Here is a 26,412-nt window from a genome sequence, read left to right as displayed (position 1 = left end):
TGTCACCACCTGGGACGCTCCCAACAGCGGTTTGGGACGGCGGCCGCGTGACCTCCGCAGGGTGGAGCATGACATCATCGCAGCACGCGCCGCTCATGACACACGCGCACGAGCCGTGCACGTTACCCTGCCGGGCACCGCGTGGCGTCGGCAGCAGCCTGAACTGGTGACACCGGACGCATCAACGCGTCGTCCACCTTCACTTTTCCCATTTTTCCAGCAACTTTGTGGTAAAAACGATGAGTTCTGAAGGGTTCGGGCACCGGGGCGGCCCAGTAAAGCTGGTGCTGGAGGGAAAACAAACAAGCAGCAACTGCTGGACAACAGCTGTGTAAGCACAGATGTGTGAATCCACATCCACGATGTGGAATCTGCAGGAGACAGCAGGGGGGGGGGGCATCCAGCGAGGCCAGGACGCCATGACAACCGTGGAGGGATGAGTAGGTGAACGCGGAGGAAGCGGATATGGTGTTGGCGGAGCGCCCTGGTGCTGTAACCTTATCGGCCCACATCACGTTCACGCCGCTCTCGGGAATCTCTCAGGGGCTCGTCGGGAGGAAAACGGCGTCCATTGTGTTTGGGGTTTGCCAGCTGTCGCCCCGCCCGACGCTGCGGTCGCCGACCGCCGCGGCCCCGTTGAGGCGCGACATTGTCGATGGAGCACGAGTGCAGCAGAATGCAACACCCCAAGAATGTACCCCCCCACCCCACCAGCCCTGTGCTGTCCCTCTCATGCTCATCACTCCCGTTGGTGCCTGTTCATCCCAAACTACCAACCCTCCGTCTCCCATAAACACCAGTAATTTACCTCCACCTGTGTTTGATTGGACTGGTAATTGTGCGTTTCACTGGGTGGAACTGGGAACCCTGGACGTTCCTCTTCAGCTAATGTGCTTTTAACGTTTCAGGAGCTCCGTTCATCAGGCTGCAGCTGAGATTAATGGAAATCCGTCATTTGAACGAGCAAAACACGGCCCGAGCTCGTCCGGCCGGTTTAGTGGAGCCGCTTCTCTTCGGGTATCGCATGAAAAACCACATTATGGTGCAAATGAATCATCCGAAAGCCGCTCCGCTGTGGGCTGTTGCGTCAGTAACTTCCCCACCAGGCTGCAGAAAGAAAGTCAAACCTATAATTTAGTGATCCATGAGTCAGTGAAACGCGCTTTCATGCTCGCAGCCTTTGTGAAAGAGAAGAAGCCCGAGCAGAACCGCTGCGGATGGTTTATGGGGTCGTGCTTTCATACGTGCTGACCTCAGCCCCGAGCACGCGTTATCTTTGATGTCAGCCGTCAGCGTCATGTTACACCCGCGAAGCAGGAAGGCTCGTTCAACCCCCAAGAACATCTCAAGCTCCTCAAGGGAAGCTTCCCGGGAACCCGCCGGTTCCCCTGGTGCTATAGAACCGGGCCGACAGCTGATCTCAGGTTTAGCGAGGAGCTTCCACGTGAGCCCGCCACCATGGCAGCGGCCTCTGGAGGACGTCCAGCTGTTTGTTCTGGAGCAGAAGGTGCAGATTTAGAGGTTTGGATGGTCCTGCAGGAGGTTCTGAGAGGCCGTTTGCATCCTGGGGGGAGAAGGTTGAGCAGCACATGAGATGGGAGCGTATCCCGCCACCAATCCAGAACCCTCCCCAAAAAGTCCCAGCTAATCCAGCCCCCGCAGGCCCGTGTCAGCTGTCTGCACCCCCTTCCAGCTGTCTCCCTAATGATATACCTAATGAGACATCTGGGGGGTCTCTCTCACACTGAGACTCTGTGAGCTAATCGACTTTCCCACGTGTCCCAGTATAGCACCGGGGCTAACTCCTCACCGCTCCTCTGCCAGAATTCATCAAGGGCCGGCTGCGGTTCGTGACCCGTAGTAGACCCACGAGGAGCGAGTGTGTGTGTGTGTGTGTGTGTGTGTGTGGGGGGGGGGGGGTTATCCATGAAATCCACCAATATTTGATATTCATAAGTGGCCGCGCACCCGAAAAGACGAGTCTGGCTCAGACAATCACATTAGTGCTGCATAATGTTGCGGAGAATAAGGAGAGTCTGAGGATCTCAGAGGAGATCTCAGGCTGGTGCGAGAATATTCAAATGGCCCAGGAGAGCAGATCCAGCAGATCCAGGGGGGGTGGAAATATCCAGATTCTACTGTAAAAGGCTTTAATCATGTTGAATCAACAACAATGTAAATGTCAGAATCACAAATGTTCTCACGAGTTGTAGCTTCACAGCTCCAAACATAAAGAAACCACGTGTTCTTGGTCGCCCCCTGGCGGCCCATTACAGAACTTCGGCTCTGGAGAACCGTCGCTGTGGGAGAATCTCCTCCTCCTCCTCCTTCAGGTGGCACCTGGACACTCTGCATGTTAAGAAGAGTCATTTTCAAACTGAAATGAAGACAAGTGGACCTTCTAGTGACCTTCTAGTGACCTTCTGGTGACCTCTGGCCCACTGGGACAGCAGCTCAGACTGTCGTCCTGGTTCTCTCTGGAGACGCTCTTGCTGGTGCTGCTGGGCCGATTCCAGTCCTGCTCCCCTCGATCTCTCTGGTCCTCGTGGCTCCTCCAGATCTTCCAAAGGTGCTGAGACAGGGGGGGGACCTGCCTGCACGCTCTGGGTGTCCCCACCTAACCAAGCCTGCTGTGCTAATGGGGGGGCACCTGTAGGCTGGGGGCTGTGAGCAGTTCGGTAAGATCAACTGGGCCGACGTGGTTCTGATATTACACGATAAAGAGCGTTTACACCGCAGCCTCCTGCCAGCAGGGGGCAGCACCGAGTCGCACAAACGGTCCAATTTAGAACCCAAGATGATCTGAATGTGGTCTGGTCTGATCCACTGTGGAGGAACAGGCGTCGCTGGTGTTCAGGCATCTTTGAGGGGAACCCGTCCACACAAAGAGAACCGGTTTACGGGCTCATCGGGGGGCCTGGTGCTGGTGGAGGGGCCCGGTCCGGGAGGATCAGCGCCGACTCGGCTCGTGTTGGTTTTCACGCCTGGAGAAGATTCTGACAGGTGTGCGGGTTCCTGGGATGCAGCACAGCGGCTCAGGCGATGGTTCACCTCCTGGGCTCTACCTGTCAGCTTGACCTTTGACCCCGTCTAGCCTGATATCGTCGGCCCCCAGCCTGAGGACTGGTTCATGTCTCCTCAGGCTTAAGAGGCTCCACAAGAGAACACCTTCAGGTCCAGTGTTTGCCCCCCCCCCCCCCCCCCCCATTGATGGACCAGCAGGAGGACGTTGTGTTGAGATGTTTATTGCACATTGTAGAGAGCAGATCACAACTTTTAACCACTCAGATGTTCTCAGATCTCCACCAGGGTTCTTTGACATCAGACATTCGTCGGTGCTGTTTGAAGGAATCCTTAAATCTCAAACACACGCCTCAACAGACGAGGCTGCAGCTGAGGCCGCTCAGATGTAACACAAATGGTAATAACACGTCTTATTCACACGAGCCACCGTTCCTTCAGAGGGCAAAGCTACGCTAAGCTAATGATGACGCAACTGGCGCACAGCAGAGAAAAGGCATCATCATCATCATCATCATCATCATCATGTTGCTGCATTCAATGAGCTTGTAAGATGTTTACGTTTCCGTAGCATTAGCAGTTAGCACCAAAGTATTTCGTTCATTTTCTGCTTTTTTTTTTTTTTTTTACAGAAAATTAAGAATAAATAGAGTAAATGTAAATCTGATGTGATTTAATGAGGGAGTAACAGCGAGCTGTGCAGAAGTTAGCTTGTAGCAGATGTTCACGAGTCATGCAGATGTTAAATACAGCAAATGTGCTAATTTTATTTGTTTACACACGTAAATCCAACTGCCTCCTAAATTCATGCTATTTTGTTCACAGCAAAGGTGAAAATATCAGCAAAGCGAAGCTTTTAAGTGTCGGCGGTGAGTTTATGTGCGAGAGAACTTTACAGATCCACACAGAGACAACGTGTCAGCGGGAACATCTGGAGCCAGATGTTTTCTATCTGCTTCCACAGAACTCGTCAGGATATTTACATGAGAAGTGAAGGAGCCAAGGCAGTTAGTGGAGTCTAAAATCAGCCGTTTAAGTGGCCACTTAGGCAGAAACTCACTTTCACCATCGTCAGAGCTCAACACCAAACAGAAAAAGAACCCAAAAGATCCGAGTGATGTTTGCTGTTCCACCACAGATCATCAAATCCTTCCCTTAATGGGAGAACCGACCTCTAGAAACGGCGCCTTTCGAGCTCGTTTTCATTCATCACGAAGGAGGATCGATTCTCTCTTTCATCTCCTGCGTTACATTGAAATGTTTAAGTTGGCGGTTCTACATTAAAATTTTGGAATAAGTGGCGTCAGCTCTCAGCACATTATCTGAGGCCGCTTCCTCCGTTCTAAAAGAACCACATGGGAACAGCGCCACCCTCTGGTCGGGCGATGGTACTACGCGTTTAAATCAAGCCAAATAGAAAATTTCATTTCACATCCAAATAAACAAGAAATCAAGACATTTGCATGAGTCTTATCAAACAGGAACAGTTTGTTCTTTTGCTGTTTCATTTTGAACAATAAAAACATTGTTTTGAAAGGGGAAGATGTGAATAAATCAGCTCGGTTCCTCCTGATTTAAGGAAAAACGTTCCGTTGTTCCGTGGACGTCCGTCTCTTTGACTGGCGCATTGTTGCAGCCTTGTTTCAGTGGCTTAAGAGACATTTTATTTACCTTAATGAGTCCAGGACTACATCCAGGAGAAGAATGGACAGAAGATGATGAAAGAATGATGGAAGAAATCAAAAATGACTGATGATGGAAACAATGAGAACAGAAGACAGCAGCTTCAGTTGTGATTTATTGAACAGAAAGATTATTTTTATCACGGTGGCAAAACAAAACTCCAGTTCTGATCGCACATTTGATCGAATAATATTTAAAAAAAGGAAAAATCTGATCAAATAAATAAATAAATAACCATAATTCCCATCTTTCTAAGCTGATTTGATCATGATTATAAAGATTTCCTGATTTGTTTTTTCTTCTAAAGCCTGAAAACTTGAACGTTCTCGTTCATCTTTCGTCTTTTTCTCGTCTTTTTTTTTGTTTGTTTTCAGCTTCCAGACGCGGCTGCAGGACTCAAAACTCTTTGAACTCTCTTTGTTCTCTGCTGCTCCGCTACATCCTTCCGCCTCAACAGGAAACTACAAAAATAACATTCTTCTAGTGGTAATTGCTAGTGCAACAACAATGCCATCATTAAAAATCAAAGGTTACATCAGTCTTGAAGGTCTGTACAATCATCAAGCAGGTGAGGATTTGGAGCAAAATCGTCCCTTTGTTCTCGTCTCATAATCTGAAAAAATCAAACGGGATCTAGAGACGATTCGCTAGCTGCTGGCCTCGTCCACCAGATCCAGTTACTCATCGTTCAGGACGGTTTGGTGGGAAACGCCGACACCCTGAGAGGAAACGGCGGCGGTCAGACGTGACCAGTGCGAACTCACGCCGACGGACGGAAACAACGGACAGTAAAGACGGACCCGAATCAGCGGTGCCGCAGATTCGGGTCCACCAGGGGGCGACGCAAACGACACAAAACCTCAACAGCAACTAAAGTGGCCTTTGGGGGTTTCTGGGGAGAAGGCGAGGGCCGATGGCGAGGACCTGATCACGCCAGGTGTCACTGACCCCTGTGACCTCTGACCCGCTGAGCGGCAGATACAGGCAGATGGGGGGGGGGGGGGGTTATAAAGTCAAGTGTAACTGAGACGCTGTCACAACTCTGTGGCGGCGTGTTTACACCGAGCGCTGATTTATGCGGCGGCGAGTGCGTCACGTCCACGCCGGCTGGCTTCTAAGCTAAACACGAGCCTGCGGCAGAGCGGAGAGGTGCCCGTGTAAGGAGCCAGTGTTTACCCAGCTCCCATCACTCTGACTGGACCTGAACTGGGACTGAGACCGTTTACTCATCTGGGATCTGGTTTAAGCCGAGTGTCGCCCGTCTCCAGAGCTGGTCTATGCTTACGGATGGATCACTACAAGAGCAAATTAGCAATAAATCAATCAGATAAAAAAAAAGGTCCTGGCGTCATCATATGAGGCTGCCAGTCATGATTATTTCAGTTCTTTGCTGCATAAAAACACAGAATAGGCTGGGAAAAATAGCAAATATGAAGAAAGCTGAGCGGTTGAGGGTGGTGACCATGATTGGCCCACAGCATCAGGTGTCTCGTTATCATTTACATAAATCTGCCGCCACTGGATTCAGCTGGATTCCTCAGAGATTCGGAACGCCGGCGTGAACGAAAAGGCCACTTTCAGTTTGAGCTACACAAACTACACACAACCAAAGCGACGCTCAGGACACGCTGGGGTCGCTTTTCTACTGCGGACATATTTACATCTGCCATCGACCCTGTCGTCGACAGTTTAGCATTTTTTTGGTTCATGATCGTGTCTTAAACATTCCGTTTTCATCAACTTTGGATTAGAACTAGAATCGTAATCATAAATTGAGGAGTAATTCCAGCCTTTAAATCAGTTTTAGGATTTCGAACTCCATATTTTAGGATGAATGTTGAGCGCTGGGAATGATGAACACACCTGGCTGGTTGGAGCTGGCTCCCCTGGCTCCCCTGGCTCCCCTGGCTCCCCTGGCTACCCTGGCTCCCCTGGCTACCCTGGCTACCCTGGCTCCCCTGGCTACCCTGGCTACCCTGGCTACCCTGGCTACCCTGGCTCCCCTGGCTACCCTGGCTACCCTGGCTACCCTGGCTCCCCTGGCTACCCTGGCTACCCTGGCTCCCCTGGCTACCCTGTCTGACCACAACATGAGAGGAAGGAGGAATAAAAACAAATGATTTCTACTGTGCAAATTCCAGAAAGGACGTCTCACTTCTGAGATGAGGATGGGGATGAAATGAAAAGGCCAGACGGCTGCTTTAGCTGCAACCCAAAAGGAAACCTGGAATGAGGTTTGGACGCGCGTTGGACAAAGTGGTAAAATATGTGCGTTCCTTCTGCGTTCCCTTGACAACCATCTCTCAGAGGATCCATTTGTGCTGTGAGGAATAAGCAGCCGTTACCTGCCGAGTCTCTTCCAGTCACAGACTGGCCACAGGTCTGTTCGTGCAGACGAGGTTCCGCGGGGGAGCAGTTAGCTGCCCGCCTTGGCGGCCTTTTCCTTCTCCGCCTTCTCTTTGGCCTTCTCCTTCTCCATCAGCTTCTCCTCCTTCTGCAGCATCACCATGATGTCGGCCACCTGAGAGGTGGAGATGTCCACGTCCTCCTTGTCGATCAGCTCCACCACCTGGGGCGAGAGCAGACAAAGGTGAAATTCTAGGAGGAGTCCGGCGGTGGCCCGCAGCCCCCCCCCCCCCCCAACACCGACCTTGATGACGTCGTCGATGTCGATCTTGCCGTCCTTGTTGTCGTCGAGCGCCTCGGCGATCCGCTGCAGCTTGTCTTCGGGAATGTTCTGGATCTGCCGCATGATGGCGATGAGCTCGTCGATGCTGATCAGGTTTTCCCTGAAGGTGTAGAACAGACTGCATACAGGAAACAGCGTGTAACCAGATGGGATGGACATGAGGTGACAACGGACGGCGACAACATGCTGCAACAGGCGCCCAGATGGCACCCATCACTCACGCACAGGTTAGAAGCTGAACAAAACCGCCTCAAACTTGATTCAGCGTGAAAAATCAGTCGTTGATTAGTTTCCACACAGATCAAAGTCAACTTTAGTGATCAGAATTCAACACTTCTGACTCTTCGGTGTCTTTGAAACAGAAGAAAAGCCAGTTTTCTCTTCCCGAAACCCTCCAAACAAACAAGTTTGAGAGTATTTCATCTGATGGAAGGGAAGATGGAAGCGAGTCGATGCTCTGGTGTACAATCATCACACCTTTTTCCACAACAACCATGCAAATGGCGGCTTGGCTCATCTTACCTTGAGGCATCGCTACGTTTAGTAAAAAATAATCTGTAAAATTTGGAATCAATTAGGATTTTCCTCTCTGTTGGAAATGAACTAGCATGAGTTTTCTCAGTTCTGGAGACCCTTTAATTGCGTTTTAGCTTGATGGACGTAATGGAGATGACAATGATGTTGATAAAAATGTCGAGCATAAACTTTCAGACACATTTTAAAAGCTGGAATAAAATGATGTGATCGTTGAGGAGACGTGTCAGTTGAGAGTAAAAACTAGCACGAGCCATCTAGAGAACGGCTCTTACCCGATGGGAGGGCTGGTGCCGCTGTCCATCTGTCCGTCCAGGATGACCTTGTCCTTCTCCAGCTCCAGGATGATCTTGTCGATGCGTCCGATCATGCGGTTGACTCGCTTGGACAGACGCTTGCTGGCCTTGGACTCCTCCAGCGCCCTCTCCTGGCCAGTCTTAGACAGCTCCTTCTTTATCTCCTCCAGATCCTGAAAGTCACAGATAAGAACTGTGAGCTGAGATGTTCTACTCATGGAACTCATCATCCTCTATAAGAACCCTCAGATCTATCATAATATTCTGCTGCAAAATGGATCCACTTGGGCTCCGATCTGATGTGTAAAGCTGGTTATTTCTGCGGCACCTCGTTGTATTCCTGGACGTCGTCCTTCAGCTCCTCCAGCTCTTCTTTCTCCAGAGTCAGAAGTTTCTTCTGCTCCTTCAGTTTTGTGCAGGCGTCGCTCAGCAGGTCGATCTCCTCTTTGGTGATCTCCTCACTCTGAAACACAGAGAGCACAGGTGAGGACCTTGAACGCAGCACGTCCAGGGACGTAGACCTCACAGAAGGGTTTCAGAGGCTGCCCGTCAAAAAGGTGAACAGAGGGAACAAAGAGGGAAGCTGAGGAGCACGCTCAGGCATTCTCATGTGACCACCTGATAAAGAGTTACGGGAGAGGTTCAGCCTGGAAGGATTGATGTGGGGAAAAGGGTTTTCCAGATGTGAGCCAGGACAGGCCAACAATAAGAATAATCACACACTCTGAAATGGTCAAAACAACTAAAGTATATGGAAGGAGTGTTTAAGCTTCATCTGGGTCTGCATAGAGAAACCACCAGAAACAGTGAGAGGAGAGGAGAGGTGAGGGAGGGACATTTGGAGGGGGGGGGTGCAGTCAGTCATCAGTAACGCTAACCTGGAAGTGCAGGAATGTCTGCCAATGTCCAAACTGTTCAATCAAGAGAAGCGATCAGAGAAAAAAGGGTCACACTGGTGAAACTGGTCAAGTGGCGACAATGTAGCGAGAGTCAACTTTAATATGTTGTATCGTAAGAAACAAGGTGGCAAACTTCAGGATGTGTGTTAAATACGTGGGGAAGTTGTGGGTTTTTTGTTGTTTTTTAACCTTAAGTGGCCTCACAGCATCTCAAAAACCACAGCGAGCCTCAGCGACGTTACCTTGTTGGCGTCGAGGACGGGGGCCGTGTCCCTCAGCGTCTCTGCATCAGCAGCCTGCTCAGCTTTAGCTGAAGCAGCTTCCAGCTCCAGTTCCTCCTCCTGCATTGAGGAAGAAGCACAAGACAAATGGATTAGAAGCTGCTGAAGAGGCTGCTGGAACAACCAATGGGGAGGGGCCGTTACCCTGGCCGCCTTCTCCGCGGCGTCGGCCAGCCGCTCCATCTCCCGGTCTTTGTTGTCCTGCTGTATGGCCGCCTCCTCCTGCAGCGTCGTCTCCAGTTTGGTCTTATTGTCCACTTTGGACAGTTCCATCTCCGCCACCATCATCTGGGCCCCCTTTGTCTGAGGAGGAGGGAGAAACACCTGAATGTGCGGCCGATCTGTGCGGGCGTGACCCCTGCAGTGGAGACCAGAGCTGTTAGCGTACCACCATCTCGGGCAGCGTCTGCAGCGTGGTCTTCAGCTGGTCGGCGGGGGACAGCGTGTCCGGGAGGTACATGGCCCGAGACAGCAGGAGCAGGGAGGTGGGGATCTGCTGGTTCAGGTGGAGCTCCAGCCACTACCAGATACACAGAGACACGTTCAACCATCCAAGGGACGCAAAACGCAAGGAGTCCAATGTGGAAAACAGCCTCTGGTTGCCGTGGTTACCTGGCTGAGCTGCTCTCTCAGTCGTTCCTCCGTGACGCCCAGCGCTCTCATCCCTCGGACCCGACAGGCTGCCTGAATCTCGTTCACGTTCAGACTCTCCACACCTTCCTCTGCAATCAGCTGAACACAGAGCCTCCAGGTCATGAAGGGTCACAAAGGTCAGCGGCACCGTGGACGCCAGTGATCGCCAAGATTCGCACCTTGTCGTCTGCTCGGATGGCCCTCAGCTTCATGATGAGCTGGAAGCGCAGGAAGTTGTTGGTGCCGATGGACTGGAGCTCCAGGAGGCGGCAGAGGGCCACCAGCTGAGGCCGGGTGAGGTTGTCCAGCGTCAGCTCGTCCTCGAACAGCTTGGAGAATTTGATGATCTGCTCATTGCTGGGACGTTCACCAGAGTCCCGGATCTAAAGAAAAATGAAGGTGTAAAATCACTGTGGGCGACCGAGAATCTCGCACATTGGCAGTGATGTACAGAGACAATATAAATAAACCAGGAGTGCTCTTTTTCTTACAACGTAAAAAGAAAATAACGAAATGAACGGAGACAATTCAGCCATTTAACCACCAGGGGGCAGTATGGCGACGAGTCCTTTTCCTCCATAGACACAAACCTTCTGGAAGAAGGTGGAGAACTCTTCTGTGGCGTTACTCTGCGCGGCCTTGTTTCGCAGTGCGATCTCCTCAATGGTGTCCTGCAAGAACTTGGCCATCTCCAGTTTGACTCTCAGCTCTGCTTTCAACCGCTCCTCCTGGAAGATCAAACATACGGCAGTTATTCTGCTCACTGCCTTGCGTTGGCGCCACAAAAGATAAAAATCCTCATCTTTAATTTGTCTTATCTTTTAGTGTCAGTTCTACCTTCTTTGACTGCGTCTCGAAGGTGGACGGCAGCATGTTGGGGAAGAGTTTCAGCGCCACAGGAAGCAGGAACTCCATGAAGGGGACGATGATGAACACCAGGAAGGGCAGAAGTCTGAAGACATCGGCACACGTTCTGAGAAACTGGGAAAGAAAGACGGTTTAATCAAAGCATCACTCACACATGCACACTTGTGTAACCTTTCATTTTAAATGTTAATCACAAGTGACACAGGTGTACATAATACAGGTGTATTACTCCCGTTGGCCAGCAGGGAGCATCAGTGGGAGCTAATGCCGACAGGATCGTGTATGTTTACATCGACTTCCTTTGTTTCCTTGTACAATCGGCCTGCACAACCCTGTCACAACAGTTTCAACAGTCAGCACTTCTCACCCTGTGTCACCATTTGCATGGAAACTCAAACCAAAGTGAACGTACGAGGCTCAAAACTCACCAACTTGAGTCAACAACAAGCACATTTGTTCAACACAGACCCAAACACTGCTGGACCGTAGTGGTACTGGTTTGACACCAGTTAGCGCCATTGTGTAGGTGTCCAGCTTTGGCTTACCTCCGTCCCTGGACACAATCCCTCCATCCACAAAACCAGTCAAAAACACCAGCCCTGGTTTCTTGGCCCTCTCCACCTGTGGAGTCACTGGGTGATGGAATTAGGCCAGCATGGGTGAAAGAGCCTTTGTCCGCTGGCCCATTGACATGTATATCATCACCCATGGTTCCACATCAAAAGGGCACGAGGAGGAGGGGGGGCAACCCATTTTAAAAAAGAGAGGAAGCCCTAAATGAGGGTCTTGGCATTCTCAGTTAATATGAAAGGGAAAGCTTAGGGAGGCCAAACCAGTGCAGGTCAAACTGAAAGGACAGGAGATGGGCTCAGGGAGTCAGCTGCATCTGAAAGGAGGTGTGGGCTCAGAATGGGGGGGGTGACCAGCCAATCTTCACACCAGTTAGCATGATCACGCTATGGGGCTCAGTGTGTGCCGAATGGAAAAAGGTTTTCAAGCACACAACACTGGATACAACACAAAACGCTAATCTCATGTTACACTAATGTCGTCGCTAATTTGTGCCGGAACCGAGCCGGACAAGGTCGGGAAATTTCCCTCGACATTATGAGGTGATGTAAAAGGTGACGAGTTCCATCCTGCTTCACGTCTCTACGAAGAGGCTCCAGAACCATCGCCAGCCTGACCCGTCGGGCTGCATTGCAGAAATGCCAGCAGCTCCGTCTAAAGTTCTGGCATCAAATTACACCTGAGCAGGAATCTGTTGGGTTCTCTGGTGGGAAAGCTTTGGTCCGACGCTCATGAACCTGGTCATCTGGTCCCTTTCTCAATACTCTTAGTCAGGCCGGTCTGTTTTTAGTGATTATCACGTGGAAACATTCCGAGCTGAGGACAGCAGAGGAGCATTCAGCTCTCAGACATTCACGCTTCAGCCGGAGCGTTTACACCTGCCAATAAAGGCCACTAAGACGGTATCAGTGGGGTCACGGTGACGGGAAGAGTGGCCCCGGCTGACCCGCTCACCTTGGATGGATCGAGAGCAGCAGATCCCTCAGATGACGACAGCCAGCCAATTCTGGAAGGGGGTGAGGGACTGAACCTGCGCTACGGTGCTAGCCAACTGGTGCTAACGTTGTTACACCCACGTGTTGGGCAAGATATGAACACTATATAAACACTGACATTAGGAGGAATATCTGAGTTTTAAAAGTGCTCCATAGGCAACGTGTCAACAAAAAACACTCAATGGACGCGCGATTAGCTCAGGACACTTTGTAATCAAAGAGTCAACGGTTAAAGTGTCTCCTAAAGCGGGTTAAACAGGCAGTGCAGTCTGCAGAGTGTGTGTGGTGTGTAAACACTCAGCATGCAGCCTGGTCCTGTAATTGATCCCATTAGCTCTGAGATGCTGCGGATTAAACATCCTTTTAGAACAGCCTTTCAGAGTAAAGCGCTGTGCAGCCAGCTCTAATCTCCCAACTCATCCTGCTTATCTGTAAACCTGCGGAAACATGCCTTCAGACAGCAGCTTTTCCAAATATCTCTCTGACGGCGAGATTCTGCCGCTCACCTGTCTCCTCTCGCGGCGGGACAGGGGGTGACCGTTCAGCACCCTCCACAGCATCCGCCCGGCAATCGTGGTGTCGATCCAGAGCAGCCTGAAGCCGTGGTAGTAGTGCTTTATTTCATCGATCACCCTCTGTCCCAGCGTCCTCCTGACGGGCTCCGCGTCCAGTGTGGGGCTGTACACCGGGCCTCCTTCCTCCAGCTTCTTTGTTTTGTCCTTCAAGGAGCGCAGAGACTTCTCCACCTTGGAGTCGTCCCATCTCCTCCTGGAGGTGTGTATCCACCTGATCCCCCGGATGTCCTGTGGCCGTGCTATTGTCCACTGCGTCCCTGCTGTGATGGCGGAGAACACTGAAGGGGAGGCCCCCAAAAACAAAGCACAGCGGGGTCGTTGTGAGTCCAGCTGGGCCACATCCGACAGCGGGAGAGCAGGACCGCAGGAGGAGACATGAGCGAGGCTTCCAAGTTGGAGTCCATCAGCTCTGAGGAGGCCACAGAGAGCGTCAGAAAACTGCTGTTCAACCGAAACGTTGCTTAAAACAGAAATTCTGAGGTCAAGAAAGAGACTGAAAAAGTTCAAACTTATCCCAAAACCTTCTCTTAGAGAGGCTATAAACTACAAAGGTAATTTGCAATGCTACAAAGTGACACAAATATTCCAAACTCTGAATGTGAGACACAAACACGTTAGCACTCTGCAGAGGTGGAATAATCCCAGCACATAACTGTCTTACCTGTGGCTGCTGACTCTGAGCACTGTGCAGTTCAGGCAGGCACCATCTTGTAGTTTCCCTGAAATGAAGAAAGAAAAAAAAAAACAGTGCTGAGAGAAGAAAACTTTGATTTCCTGATACGAGTTTAAGAGTTGCGCAATGACCTCCTACCAGACTCTGTAAACCACTTTTCTTTATTTTAAATGTCTTTTGAGAGCACAACATTCTTGTCTTTATACTCCTGCATCTTCACACAGGGAGGCCAGCGGTGGGGCTGCCCCCACCCCCCCACATCACCCCCCCACCCCACCACCATGTTGGTGAGGGGCCTGGAAGAGAGACCAGAGCTCAGGAACCATCCCAGCCAATCATTAGAGAGGACGGGGTGTGGCCACGCCCCCACACTGGCTTTCACGTGTCCGGCTGGAATGAATCCAGTAAGGGCTGGTTGAACATCCCAGAGTTCACTGGAAGCATTTTCCCCAACTGTGACAAAGGAAAATCCTGGATTTTTCCTGTTCCCCTTCAGCTGGGAAGAGCTTCACTCGGCTGTGGACGTTCTCTCCGCGCCCGTGAGGACGGTTGGGTCACGCTGGGATCTTCCCAACGCTGGGATCTTCCCAACTCACACGAGTCAATCATTCGCCACCTGATTAGAATCGTGGGTCTACATGCAAATGCCTCCTAGACTTAAAGGTCTTTCCTGGGGCGAGGTCCGATCCGACGCCGAAGGGCCTCAACCCGGTCGTGCCGAGACATGAGACAGTCGTGTGGCTCACAGCCAGCAGCGAAGGCGAGGAATATTCCTCCGTCGCCGTTTGAGCGACGGATCAGCAAATAGGCCCGAGACGCATCACATGACACCAAAGTGCCCTCGGGGCAGACGGCTCGAGGTTGGCGGCCCACTCCTCCCTGACCTGGCGGCACGTTTAACCGGGCCTGAAGCTAAAACGCTCCGGTTTCACGACAAGCAGTCGAAACTTTTCAACAGCTTGGCTTTGATGTGGAGGCCAAAGGTCAAAGAGGTCCTGTGACAACAGGACCCACAAACCCCCACATTTCTGGGTCGCCTCCCCTGGGTCAGCTGCAGCAGAGAGGAGGAAAATCCAGTGAATGAACCCCTGAAATCATAATTAAAAGAGGGAAAAATTCACCGATATTTTTTAGAAATTCACCTTCTTGCAAATCTGGGAGAGTAGTGAACTTTTTTCCAGTTAACAGCTAGAACGGCCAGTAAGAAGGCGCCATCCCATATGTGCTCACAGCCCAGTAACGGTGCGTTTAATCCTGTAGTGTCACGTGAAATCTTGACTTCCTGAATCTGCATCTCCAGGACACCAGAGCTCAACAGGCACTGACCTTCCCCCCGTGGACACCCGGCGGTTTGTTAGACAACCTGGGCTGGGAGCCAACAGAACCTTCTCACTCCGTCCAGCACAGAACAACTCTTCGTCACCCACTCTTCTATTTATAAGAGCGGTTCCTAAAGCAGCAGTCTGAAGCTCTCTGATAGCAGCCGATGTTACGTATCCCCAACATGTGGTGACAGGAACCGTCCTCGTCTGACCCGGGCCCAATTCCCGCCACTGCATATTAGTTTACACAACACCAACAATTATGGGATTGCTTTATTGCTGGAATCAAAGCCTAGCGTGCGCATTTTAAGGGTTATTTTGGTTGGTAATGATAAGACATGTGGGAGAAAACCAATGCAATCGACCAAAATCAAGAGTTCAGCTTTTGATAACGGACAACAAAGTAAAAATAAACCTAAAAGAAGAAAAACAACTCCAACGTCTGGGAGCTGCTACTTGTTCCTAACCAGGTTTGCAGGGAGGTTCAGGAGTCCATCCCAGTACTCAATGGGCCAGAGGTAGGAATACACGTTAGACTGGTCGTTAGACGTTAGACGCGCGCGCACACACACACACATTAAACGTACAAACGTTGTAGTAATCAGAAAGTAAAGCCTCTTTCAAATCAGCCCTTTCTACATCTCAATTCTCTGTCACAACCATCAGCCATTGTAAACACACTGTGTGTGTGTGTGTGTGTGTGTGTGTGTGTGTGTTGGGGGAAGGGGGACAGATAAAACAGACATCCTGTCAAATTACCAGCAGCAAAACTTAAACCAATACCGAAACAAACGAATAACCATACAGTTGCGACGTGAATCGCCAACAGAAACAGAAACAGGCTCAACCAAGTTCTACGGGGAGGTTCCCCAATGACACTAATGCGTAGTAAAACTTACCTTTTTTGAATTCGTTCTTCAAAGATCTGGAGGTTTTTATCAAAGGTGCCCTGGACCTGGTAAACAGGATTAACGCCATGCGGGATCTTTCTACGGAAATGTTCCCTTTACAGTCACAGATCAGTAGCGAGCTAGCAAGCCGGCTAAGCTAGAACCCGATTATTCTGATTTAGACGTCGCCCCGAAAGTGGCTACACGGACCGGGACGCAGGAACGGCTAAATCCACGCAGGTTACCGACGGGCAACAAAGAACTAACAACTGTAGATGGCGAACTTTTGCTCCATGTTGTGTCCTTTCCGTCTGCGACAGCTAACCGGGCCAGGTTCCGAAGTGACGTCAATGCGATGGCGTCACTTCCGGGAGACGGTTTACAAATTAAAAGCACGTCGGCTCATTTCGACTACAAAAGAAAAGAGGATTGAGAAGTATTAATGATTCATAAGATTCCGTAGTTTTGGGATCTAGAAAATGTGTAAATAATATTTAACACCTCCAATCAACCAATATTTTAATATTAAGGTGAATATTATAAACGGGCTCGGTTGGGGAAAACGTGACAGCAGAAAACTGACGGCTGGATGGACAAAAACGGTGTTTTATTGTGAAAGGCGAGGTTCTAGCGGATGTTGGTGGTAGTTTTCCTCAATTCCCTCAGTAATTATTTAAGTTTAGGATTACATTTACTCTATATGTTGGTATTTAAAAAGAACAAATGCCAGGTTGCTGTTCTTGTTATCAACCAGAGAAATGGACGCACAAGTTTAGGGGTGAGTTTTATGATATTTTTGAGAAAATAAAAAAGCAGCAGCGAGGCTGTCAATCCAACAACAAGATGTCCACTTCATTACATTTGTCCTTCCACTAATAATAGCAGCGTTCCCACACGACGTGGCCGCGGGGGCGGCCGCCGGGGACGCCCCGGGACGGAGCCGCTTCCAGCTCGGGTTTTTTTTGAAAGGGCCGGTTGGAGCTGCTCTCCGCTCCCAACCAATCGGAAGTCAGTATTTTTCGCGCTGGTCGACCGGACAGTTTGAGTTTCCCGCAAGCGTTCGGCTCGACTTGAATGAAAGTCCTTCGCAACGCAGGATGAATGCGAGCCTTGTTTCCCTTTAACAACCGAGCGGAGAACCGGCAGGTAACTACGCAGAAACTGTCGTTAACTTTGGCGTCTTCGCCGAAGAATGTAGCCGGCGGCTGTTCACTTGTTCTGGGTCGACCATCCATTTTAGCTTGGGAGTAGCTGCTAGCTAGCGGGCTAGCTTGCGGTGCTAACGCAGCCCGGAGTGCTCTCGGCTGGGCAGCTTTAGCCAACACGGGTCGCTTTCGGAGTTGGGTGTCATGGCGCCCGTGGGTCGCGGATAGTGCCCCAGCCCCGGCTACACGCCGTGACAACCGTCCGGCGGCGTAGCCGTGGTGCTCCGCCGCTTTTGTGTCTCTACCCCGCACTGTTAGCTAGTGCGTGAGGCACAGCTCGGGTGGCGGCTGGGTCTATTTACTGGAGCGATGTGTAATGGCTGACTGACGCACCGTTGCACGGTAATGCCGAGTGTTTGTACGTGGAAATGTGGGATTCGCCCCATCGTGGCTTGTGGTCCAGGTGGTAGTCGGGGCCCGACGCGAACGCTTAAACGCTGTTTGAAGCTGCGGCGCCTGCGAATTTCATTCAACAAGTTGTGCGATTAGTTTGTGTCGATGAAAGTTAACGGTTCGCTTTGTGTTCATTTCACCCTGCGCTAATTAAAACCAGTACCAACTAATTGCCCTGAGATCACTTTTCCCCTTGAATCACAAAGTAGCGTTATCGCATCTAATTGAAATGCAAGGCGCTTAATTGCCCCAGATATTCGCAGCCCATTATCGGTACTCGGGCTCCATCAGCTGCTTCCTTTTCCGCGGGTTTCTCGCCGGTGATGCTGCGGTGACGCGGCGCAGGTCGCCGGACATGCGGCGGTGGGTCCTGCCTGCCTCCTACCTGGGTCCGGCCTGGTTTCTACCTGGTTCCTACCTGCTCGTCACCATTAGCCGCTAGCTGAGGGGTTTCCACAGGAAAGGCAGCTTTAAAACGTCGCCGCCAGAGATTTCCTGCACGGTGCAAACTTTGCTGCTCGAATAGACCAAAGAATCTGCATTGATCGTCCCACTTTTTGTTAGTTACACTTAGTGTTTATGTAAAAACTTAGAGGCTCAACAGGTCTTTTGTTTCCTCATCCTTATAGTTATGGAACGAGCACCATTTTGTTTGATGCATCATGTTAAAACCAAGTTTCTTGTTCTCTGCAGCTCGCTGAGCTTTGAGGGGCTTCGATGGGATGGACAGCAAAGGGAGCTCCCTGCCTTCGATGCCTGAACCAGCCAACCCCGTCAGCATGAAGCAGCTACCAGAGCCCCTCAGCGTGCGAAAGAATGGAGGAGACATGAGCAGCGACCATTCTATGCTAATGGACAAAGCCGCCGCTCATCTCGCTGCCACGCTACAGGACAGCGTCCTCCAGAAGATGGCCAGCCACAGTCACGGTAACCACAGCCACGAGAGGCTCAAAGACCTCACCTCCCTTGTGCTGAACGGGGACCAGGACACGCTTCCTAAACTCTCCACTCCAGAGCAGCCGTTGCTCAAGAGCGCTGAAGTTCCCACCACAAACGGGACCCACCAGCACAACTGCAGCTCCCACAGTGAACCTGAGCTGAAGGTCACTGTTCCTCAGGTGGTCACACAGCAGCCCCCCTTCCAACCAAGCTCTGTTAATGGGACCAGTTTGGCCACGACCACGGAAAGTACTGTACGTACACCGGAGAAGAGGGAGGATGCGAAGAAAAGGAGGGGGAGGCCACACAAAGAGAAGCCGCAGGCCAGCCTCAGGCCCGCTCCCGTCCCGGCAGAGCCGCTCCACAGCGTAAATGCTAAAGATGCAAGTGGAGCCGTCGGCGAGGTTTGCCTCTCTTTTGCATCTAATTAACATTTAATCCTTTAAATTTGCCTGTTGGTATAAGAATTTTTAGAAATCTTGAATATTAAGATGAAGAAAACGTGACTCTGGGTCCAAACATGTTGGATTGGACCCCGTTAAAATTCTAATCATTCTACCGCGTAAAAGGCTGTAGCATAAAGTCTCCTCTTTCTCTTCTGCAGCCTGATCTCAAGCCGGAGGCCAAACACAAAGAGTCTCCTCTGCTGATCACACTCTCCGTTGGGGATCTGGTGTGGACAAAGGTGTCGGGGTACCCCTGGTGGCCTTGCATGGTGACCACAGACCCCAACTTCAACAGTCACTTCAAACAGAAACAGAAAGGTGCCGTTTCAGCCTGCAGGGGTTGAGTGAGTTCTTCCCATGGCCCCGTTTAACCGGAACACCTTTTGTGTCTGTGTCTTTCATCCTGCAGCCTCCAGCAGCAAGACGGGCGTCCTCTACCATGTGCAGTATTTTGGAGATGCACCTGAGAGAGGCTACGTCTTTGAGAAGAACACGGTGCCCTTCACAGGAGAGGATCAGTACCACGACCTGTGTCAGTGCAAGAAGCCGCCAGCATCACGCAGCGCCCACAAGAAGGTGCGTCCCCTCCGTCCTCTGCTGTCGGACACAGTCCAGGTCTGGGACGGTCTAAATGCACGGCAGACGTTTTCCAACTGGTGTTGCCAACAGGCTCATTTGCACCTGTTCCGAGTGTTGTTGCGGCCTCAGACGGACAATTATTGTTCTCTGTTGTGCAGATGGCTCCCTCGGTCCCCCGTAAGTTCAGGGCTCAGTGGAATATGGGAATTATTCAAGCCAAAGAGGCCCTCAACATGCCGGTGGAGGAGCGCATGGCAAACTTCCTGTTCCTCTACGACGACAAAGGGCCTCGCCTGAACCCCCACATCATGGAGAAGCTGAAACCAGAAGCCAGCTTGGATCGTGACCCCGAGTTCAGGGCGCAGCCAGATCTCCCTTCACAGCCAGCAGATCCTCTGGGAGATCTCACGGCTCAGTTCTCCAACAGCACTTCAGCCGAGATGAAGGGCGCCGTTTCTTCCAAAGAAATGCTTCATCCCCCCGCAGAGACCCAGGTGAGAGGAGCGTGGTCACATCGGGTCCTTTAGGTGGGAGCCTGCCCGACCTCAGCCACGCTGTGCCTGTTGTTTTTGTAGGATCCTCTTAGTTCTGCAGCGGAAGCACAAGCCGACACGTCCCAGGAAATAAAAGGGTCCGAACAGACTCAGTCAGCCAAAAAAACAGTGAGGAGAAAAAAGTCTGCAGCGGAAAACAGTTCAGATCCTGTGAAGAAAAAGCGTAAAACGGCGCAGAGTCGTCCAACAGAAGACGCTCCAGAGTCCTTCTCAGTTACAGGTTAGTGGGGGGGTTAAAGGTCAGCAGGCACCCCTCAGGCAGGAGGGGGGCGGGGGGTAAATCTGCTTCGTTTGTGTCTGTTCAGGTCAAGGTGTCAAGAAAAGGCAAAAGAAAAATATTCCCGCTAAGCAGAGGACGGATTCTGCAGGTGGTGTTTCTATTCCAGAATCTCTGAAATGAAGAATAGTTCTTGGGGATTTTGACCTTTTTCTCCTCCTTTGATCGCAGCTGAGCAAGATCCCAAAACGTCCCCTGAGAGGCCACTGAGTGGCGAGGCAGCAGTCAAAGGTCCGGGCCTCAAAAAGAGGCGCAAAATCAATAAAGAGGCAGAAAAAGAGGTGAGATCGAAGTCCTTGACGAGCGGCTGCTCTCACTTCTCATCCAAATAACCTGTTAACGTCTTCAGGCCGGCTCCTCGGAGGAAAACAGCAAAAAGAGGAGAAGAAATAAACCAGAGAAAGACGCGACAGGAACCCAGAAGCAACAGAAAAAAGCAGCCGAACTCCTCACTGGTAGATTGTCTTGTCTCTGAACAGATCACATCCTGTTAAGCTGCTTGATGATCTTTGGAATCCACTCCTGCTTTTCTCAGATGATCAAAACGCAGAGAAACCAAAGCGCAAGAGGAAAAGGAGACAGGATGGAGAGAACCAGGCTGCAGCCTCCAAGGCCAAGAAGAGGAGACTGTCGCCGTGTCCCGATCCTGAGGTGAGCTACAGGAGCCCACTGCAGCCTGAGGTCCACCAGGAGACCCACCAGATCCCTGGCGATGGCTTCAGAACATCTGGGATCATTTGCTGTTTCTGCTGCAGGTCTCTGGGGGCGAAGAGCGTCCAGACTCGCCCATCGACAGCCTGGACGGCACCAAGAAGGGAGAACGTAAGAAAGAGTTTGTCTGCCAGGTAGGTCGGCGTCGTGGAATCGCTCACATCCTGGCAGCTTCCCAACACGTTGCTGATCCCTTTTCCTTCCTCCAGTCCTGTGAGAAGGCCGGTGAAGACCTGGTGCCCTGCGAAGGTCAGTGTTGTGGGATGTTTCACCTCCAGTGTCTGGGCATGATGGAGCTCGAGGACAAATTGCTGTGTCAGGAGTGCAGCACAGGTGAGACCCCAGGACGCCACGTGACCTGAGGCACCAGATCACTGTTTTAATTGTTGCCGCTGTGTTTTACACCTGTTTTTTGTTTCCTTCGCGTGACTCATGGTTGTTAGCATGGTTGTTAGCACGCTATTGAACTCTAAATGTCTCCCAGGAGTTCACTCGTGTTTCCACTGTAAGAAGTCGGAGGGCTCGGTGCGGCGCTGCCACGTCCCCCACTGTGGTAAGTTCTACCACGAAGCGTGCATCCGCCTCAACCCGCTCACGGTGTTTGACAACAAGGGGTTCCGCTGCCCGCTGCACACCTGCCTGGGCTGCTGCTGCAGCAGCCGCACCAAGCACAAGCCCAGCAAAGGTGAGGCTGCGTCCCCGCTGCCCCTCGGCTCTGCCGACGGGCTCTTAACGCCCGTGCGCTCTCACCCGTAGGCAGGTTAATGCGTTGCCTGCGCTGCCCCGTGGCGTACCACGCCGGCGACCTGTGCGTGGCGGCCGGGAGCGAGATGGTCACCAGCACCGCCATTATCTGCACCAACCACTTTAACGCCAAGAAGGCGTACAGGCACCACAGCCACGTCAACGTCAGCTGGTGCTTCGTCTGCTCCAAAGGTCGGTCGGTCGGTCGGTCTCCTCCTCGCTCCGGGAGCTGCGGGAGCGCCGCCTCGGCTTTGGTTTGACCCGGTTTCTGCTGCTTCCAGGAGGACAGCTGCTGTGCTGCGAATCGTGTCCCGCAGCCTTTCACCCCGACTGCCTGAACATCGCCATGCCCGACGGGAGCTGGTTCTGCAACGACTGCAGAGCCGGAAAGAAGCCCAAATACAGAGACATCATCTGGGTGAAGTTGGGGAAATACAGGTGAGGGGAAGGTGAGCCTCGTCCATCCCGACGTTCCCGAGTCTGTCTGGCTGAGCTGCAGCGTGTCGTCCTCAGGTGGTGGCCGGCAGAGATCCACCATCCCAGAAACATCCCCACCAACATCCAGCACCTTCGACACGAGATCGGAGAGTTCCCCGTCTTCTTCTTCGGTTCCAGGGACTACTTCTGGACTCACCAGGGCCGAGTGTTTCCATACATGGAGGGAGACAGAGGCAGCAAGTACCAGAGGACCGGCATCGGCAAAGTCTTCAAGCACGGTGACTCTTCGACTCCTCCGAGCGGCTGTGGACGCAGACGTTTGTCATTGATGTGAGGAGACGTTTTTAAGCCGATGTTGATGGCGTTTTGTGTCCTCAGCTCTTCTGGAGGCTGAAGCTCGATTCAAGGAGATAAAGATGAAACGAGAGAAGAAGGAAGCTCAGCAGTACAGCCGAAAACCTCCCCCCTACAAATTCATCAAGGTCTGGCTGTGCTACACTAACGGCACGGTCGCCGTGGTTACCGCGCCCGTCATTAAAACGCCCCTCCTCTTGATTTCAAGGTCAACAAACCCGTGGGGAAGGTCCAGGTGTACGCCGCCGACGTCTCCGAGATCCCCAAGTGCAACTGCAAACCCTCGGACGAGAGGCCGTGCGGCTTCGAGTCGGAGTGTCTGAACCGCATGCTGCAGTACGAGTGCCACCCGCAGGTGTGTCCCAGCGGGGAGCGCTGCGGCAACCAGGACTTCACCCAGCGGCTCTACCCCGACACCAAGATCATCAAGACCCCCGGCAAAGGCTGGGGGCTGATCACCCTGAGGGACATCAAGAAGGTGAGCGCGGCGGGTTCTCCTCTGAGAGACCTGGATCTCCCGCCAGATGTTGGATGGGTCAGGACCTTCTGGTCTGGTGTCACGCAGGGCGAGTTTGTGAACGAGTACATCGGCGAGCTGATCGACGAGGAGGAGTGCAGGGCGAGAATCAAGTACGCCCAGGAGAACAACGTCACCAACTTCTACATGCTGACCATCGATAAGGTCAGTGCCGGAACGCGTTTGGCTCCAGGTGTGTCGGCGTGCAGCGTCCTCGGCACCGCCGCCTGAACTGGGAGCGAGAGGAAGACGCCAGTGTTGCATTGGGGATGTTGCGTCACGGCGGCTGTAACATTACTCAATACTACAAGCCCCAGAATGCACTTGTGTTTGACACATTCCTGAAGCGCCGTTTGTTCACGAAGGACCGGATCATTGACGCCGGGCCGAAGGGGAACTACTCCCGCTTCATGAACCACAGCTGTCAGCCCAACTGTGAGACGCAGAAGTGGACGGTGAACGGAGACACGCGCGTCGGCCTGTTCGCCATCTGTGACGTCCCAGCAGGTAACCCGGGGCGACCGGACGCGGACGCGCGCTCTCGCGGCGAAACTCACCTTCTTCCTTTTTGTTGTGTGGAAGGAACCGAGCTGACGTTCAACTATAACCTGGACTGTCTCGGCAACGAGAAAACGGCGTGCTGCTGCGGCGCTCCCAACTGCAGCGGTTTCCTGGGCGACCGGCCAAAGGTGAGCAGACAGCCCAGCCTGGTTGGGAGCGTTGGGGCGTCGCCTCGGCCTCCACAAACGTCCTTTCTCCTCCTGCAGAACTCCAACGGCCACGCGGCCGAGCCCAAAGCCAAGCGAGGGAAGAGGAAGTACAAAAAGAGGAAAAGCGAAGGGAGGAAGAAGTCGGAGGACGAGTGTTTTCGCTGCGGCGACGGCGGTCAGCTGGTGCTGTGCGACAAGAAGACCTGCACCAAAGCGTATCACCTGTCCTGCCTGAACCTCACCAAGAGGCCCTTTGGTGAGAAACCTGCATCCTCCACACCAACTCTGAGTTAGTGGGGGGGATTCTGCAGGTGTGGGAACATCTGTGTCGTGTCTGGGTCGGAGCCCAACTCTAAAGGCCTGTTGTCCCCCTGCAGGACGCTGGGACTGTCCCTGGCACCACTGCGACGTCTGCGGGAAAAACTCGGAGGCCTTCTGCCAGCTCTGCCCCAACTCCTTCTGTAAGTGTCACCAGGAGGGGGCGCTGCGTCCCTCTCCTGTCACAGGGCAGTTGTGCTGCCAGGAGCACGAGGAGTTGGACGTCCCCACCAGCCCCGGTCGGGACGACGGATCTGAAACGAACACTACGAGCCCGGCCGGCACCGACGGCCGTCCTCCTAAAGGCTCCAACGCCAGAACCAAGAGCTCCAAGAGGAAAGCGGAGTGATCTTGGATCCCTCGCAGAGCCGGAAGAACAAACCAGACTCTCTTTCCTGGTTGAACCAGACAAACCCCTATTTAACATCTGCACGGTCTCCAGAACCAAATCACTGTACGTCCACATCAGGGAATCGCCCGTGTCTCACAAGCTCCGCCCCCCCCCCCCCCCCCCCCCCCGCCGTTATCACAGATGTTTCCTTTTCAGGTTCAGTCGCTGGTGTGCGGCGCAAACACAGGTCAGGTGGATCCAAGTCACCCCTCCTCCAGCCAGCTTTTAAATGTTATTTCCACCCTCTTTTATTTCTTAGGAAAAAAGAAACGAGCAGGTTTGTGCAGAAGTACTGAAAGGAAAACTGGGCGTGGCCTCGTTAAACTCTAACAATGACCAAAATCTTCATTACTGGAACAGGTGTCAGGTGACAGGTAACCAAACGGATTGTTTTTATTTTTATATATATAAATATATAAGTGTATATATGGCAGATACTATGGACCATTGAGACACTATGGGTAGTCCTTCTGTTTGGTAGCCCTAGGTTACATTTACCTGTAGACTTTTGGATTTTAACATGTGATTTTCTGTTAGTGCAGTTTACTTGTGATCACTTTTTGTTGTATTTGTATACTCAACAACATAAATGGTTAAATCTACCTGCATGTCCAGATCAGAGGGATTAAAGATGGCCGCCTCACATCAAAACACTACTGGGAGGTTTGAGGCCCTTTGCTGGATAAATGAAGGATTTTTATTTTTTTGTTAAACTTATTGATGTGCAATCATGATCGATAAGGTCGTGTTGTTAAACAAACCCTTTTTTTTAATCACCAAATTGTCAAAACTAAGTCAAGTTGTTAAAATGTGCGTCCAGTCAGAAAACTAACTTGGAAGACTGGAAACAATCACAAATATAACATTGTGCCTGAAGACACCTTGATGCTGGTTAATTTCCTGCACGTGCGTTCAGCTGTTCAGGAAACGTTTCAGTCCGTTTTTATGACGCGACTTTGGTTAATCCGATCTGGAAAAACCAAAACGTTCGATTTTCACTTGTTAAGTCAACGCACTTACCAGTGTCTGCCACCAGGGGGCGTCGTTATCATGATCACTGTAATTACTGTCACAACCAGCAGGGGGAGACAGTCCCCGCATTCAGGCGTGACAGAATCTTCATGATACAGTATTTAAACTCCCAACAGTGCCTGTCAACTCGTTTTTCACCTTTATGTGTAAGTCTGAGCTTAAACTCAAACAGGTTTTGTTTTTCTTTTAACTTTGACTTCATTTTTCTGAAAACTCAGCTGATGCAATAGGGTATTTTTGTAACTTCTACTCATTTAACATGTTTAAAGGGCAAGTCCGGAGGTGCTGCAGCAAGTCTTTTTTGTTTTTATTGTGTTCTAACCTTGTTTTGAGTGAATGTAGCCCAGTTTTGTTTTTTCTAAGCACTGTTAATTCCCTGTAGAGCTGAAGTGTTACATGAGCATAGGGGTTTTATTCTGTAACTACTGTCCTAGTAAACCAGAGACTAATATGTACATAATGTATAAGTTGTCATAGTGATGCATCTATTGTAAATATCAGTTTCTGACTTTTTTTTTTTCTTAATGCAGTGCTGAAACACTTTTGTGCAGGATCTCACGGCTGTTGAATCGTGCAATTAAAAAGTGACCAAATCATCCAAAATCTTGCCTTTATTTTGCAGTATAAATAGTTTAAATCGCTGAGCGACGCCGACTTACGTGTAGTTTTCAGTTTAGTCCGATTCAGACTTTAGTTAAACTACAAAACTGAAAACGGGGGAAAAAAACTTTGCAATCGAGAAAACCTTTCAACATAAGAGACACGGCGTGAAATTATTTTAATATTTTATTTGCTGCGGAAATAAAGCGAAAACGTCGTACCTCAAAGACCATGTACAAGAGTTTCTTTAAGGTGTCCAGGAGGAAACGAAAGTCA

General features: G+C 51.3%; 2 protein-coding genes across 8 annotated transcripts; one reads left to right on the top strand and one right to left on the bottom strand.

The window, feature by feature from the left end:
- Positions 1 to 4,801: 4,801 nt before the first annotated feature.
- letm1 (leucine zipper-EF-hand containing transmembrane protein 1) lies at positions 4,802 to 16,302 on the bottom strand. 7 transcript variants are annotated; one of them, XR_003886270.1, is made up of 17 exons: positions 15,938 to 16,302; positions 13,705 to 13,762; positions 12,975 to 13,452; positions 10,874 to 11,017; positions 10,627 to 10,764; positions 10,216 to 10,419; positions 10,016 to 10,135; positions 9,792 to 9,923; positions 9,548 to 9,706; positions 9,365 to 9,463; positions 9,102 to 9,134; positions 8,552 to 8,686; positions 8,203 to 8,396; positions 7,916 to 7,948; positions 7,355 to 7,511; positions 7,050 to 7,273; positions 4,802 to 6,698 (listed from the first exon to the last, which is right to left on the bottom strand). XR_003886270.1 is itself a non-coding variant. In XM_029828143.1 (16 exons), the coding sequence occupies exons 1-16, from the start codon at positions 16,014 to 16,016 to the stop codon at positions 7,121 to 7,123; spliced, it is 2,316 nt and encodes a 771-aa protein (XP_029684003.1). In that variant the 5' UTR covers positions 16,017 to 16,302; the 3' UTR covers positions 6,705 to 7,120. The 7 variants fall into 7 exon arrangements, 5 of the variants coding, with proteins under 5 accessions (XP_029684003.1, XP_029684016.1, XP_011618467.1 ...); XR_003886269.1 differs by lacking the exon at positions 4,802 to 6,698 and adding an exon at positions 6,705 to 6,909; XM_029828143.1 differs by lacking the exon at positions 4,802 to 6,698 and having other exon boundaries at positions 6,705 to 7,273.
- Positions 16,303 to 16,937: 635 nt separating this feature from the next.
- Positions 16,938 to 26,134, top strand: nsd2 (nuclear receptor binding SET domain protein 2). The gene is made up of 23 exons (XM_011620183.2): positions 16,938 to 17,074; positions 18,220 to 18,869; positions 19,070 to 19,229; positions 19,321 to 19,487; positions 19,649 to 19,984; positions 20,066 to 20,264; positions 20,350 to 20,412; positions 20,493 to 20,602; positions 20,671 to 20,776; positions 20,857 to 20,972; positions 21,077 to 21,166; positions 21,242 to 21,365; positions 21,517 to 21,717; positions 21,789 to 21,968; positions 22,058 to 22,214; positions 22,290 to 22,492; positions 22,593 to 22,696; positions 22,777 to 23,046; positions 23,134 to 23,250; positions 23,451 to 23,592; positions 23,668 to 23,774; positions 23,853 to 24,051; positions 24,173 to 26,134. Exons 2-23 carry the CDS (start codon positions 18,249 to 18,251, stop codon positions 24,460 to 24,462), a joined length of 4,062 nt encoding a protein of 1,353 aa, XP_011618485.2. The 5' UTR covers positions 16,938 to 17,074; positions 18,220 to 18,248; the 3' UTR covers positions 24,463 to 26,134.
- Positions 26,135 to 26,412: the final 278 nt, after the last annotated feature.

Source organism: Takifugu rubripes, chromosome 2 (genome assembly GCF_901000725.2).
Source record: "Takifugu rubripes chromosome 2, fTakRub1.2, whole genome shotgun sequence".
Taxonomy (NCBI): Eukaryota; Metazoa; Chordata; class Actinopteri; order Tetraodontiformes; family Tetraodontidae; genus Takifugu; species Takifugu rubripes.
The sequence above is the reverse complement of the archived record's forward strand: the minus strand, read 5'-3'. Positions and strand labels throughout refer to the sequence as shown.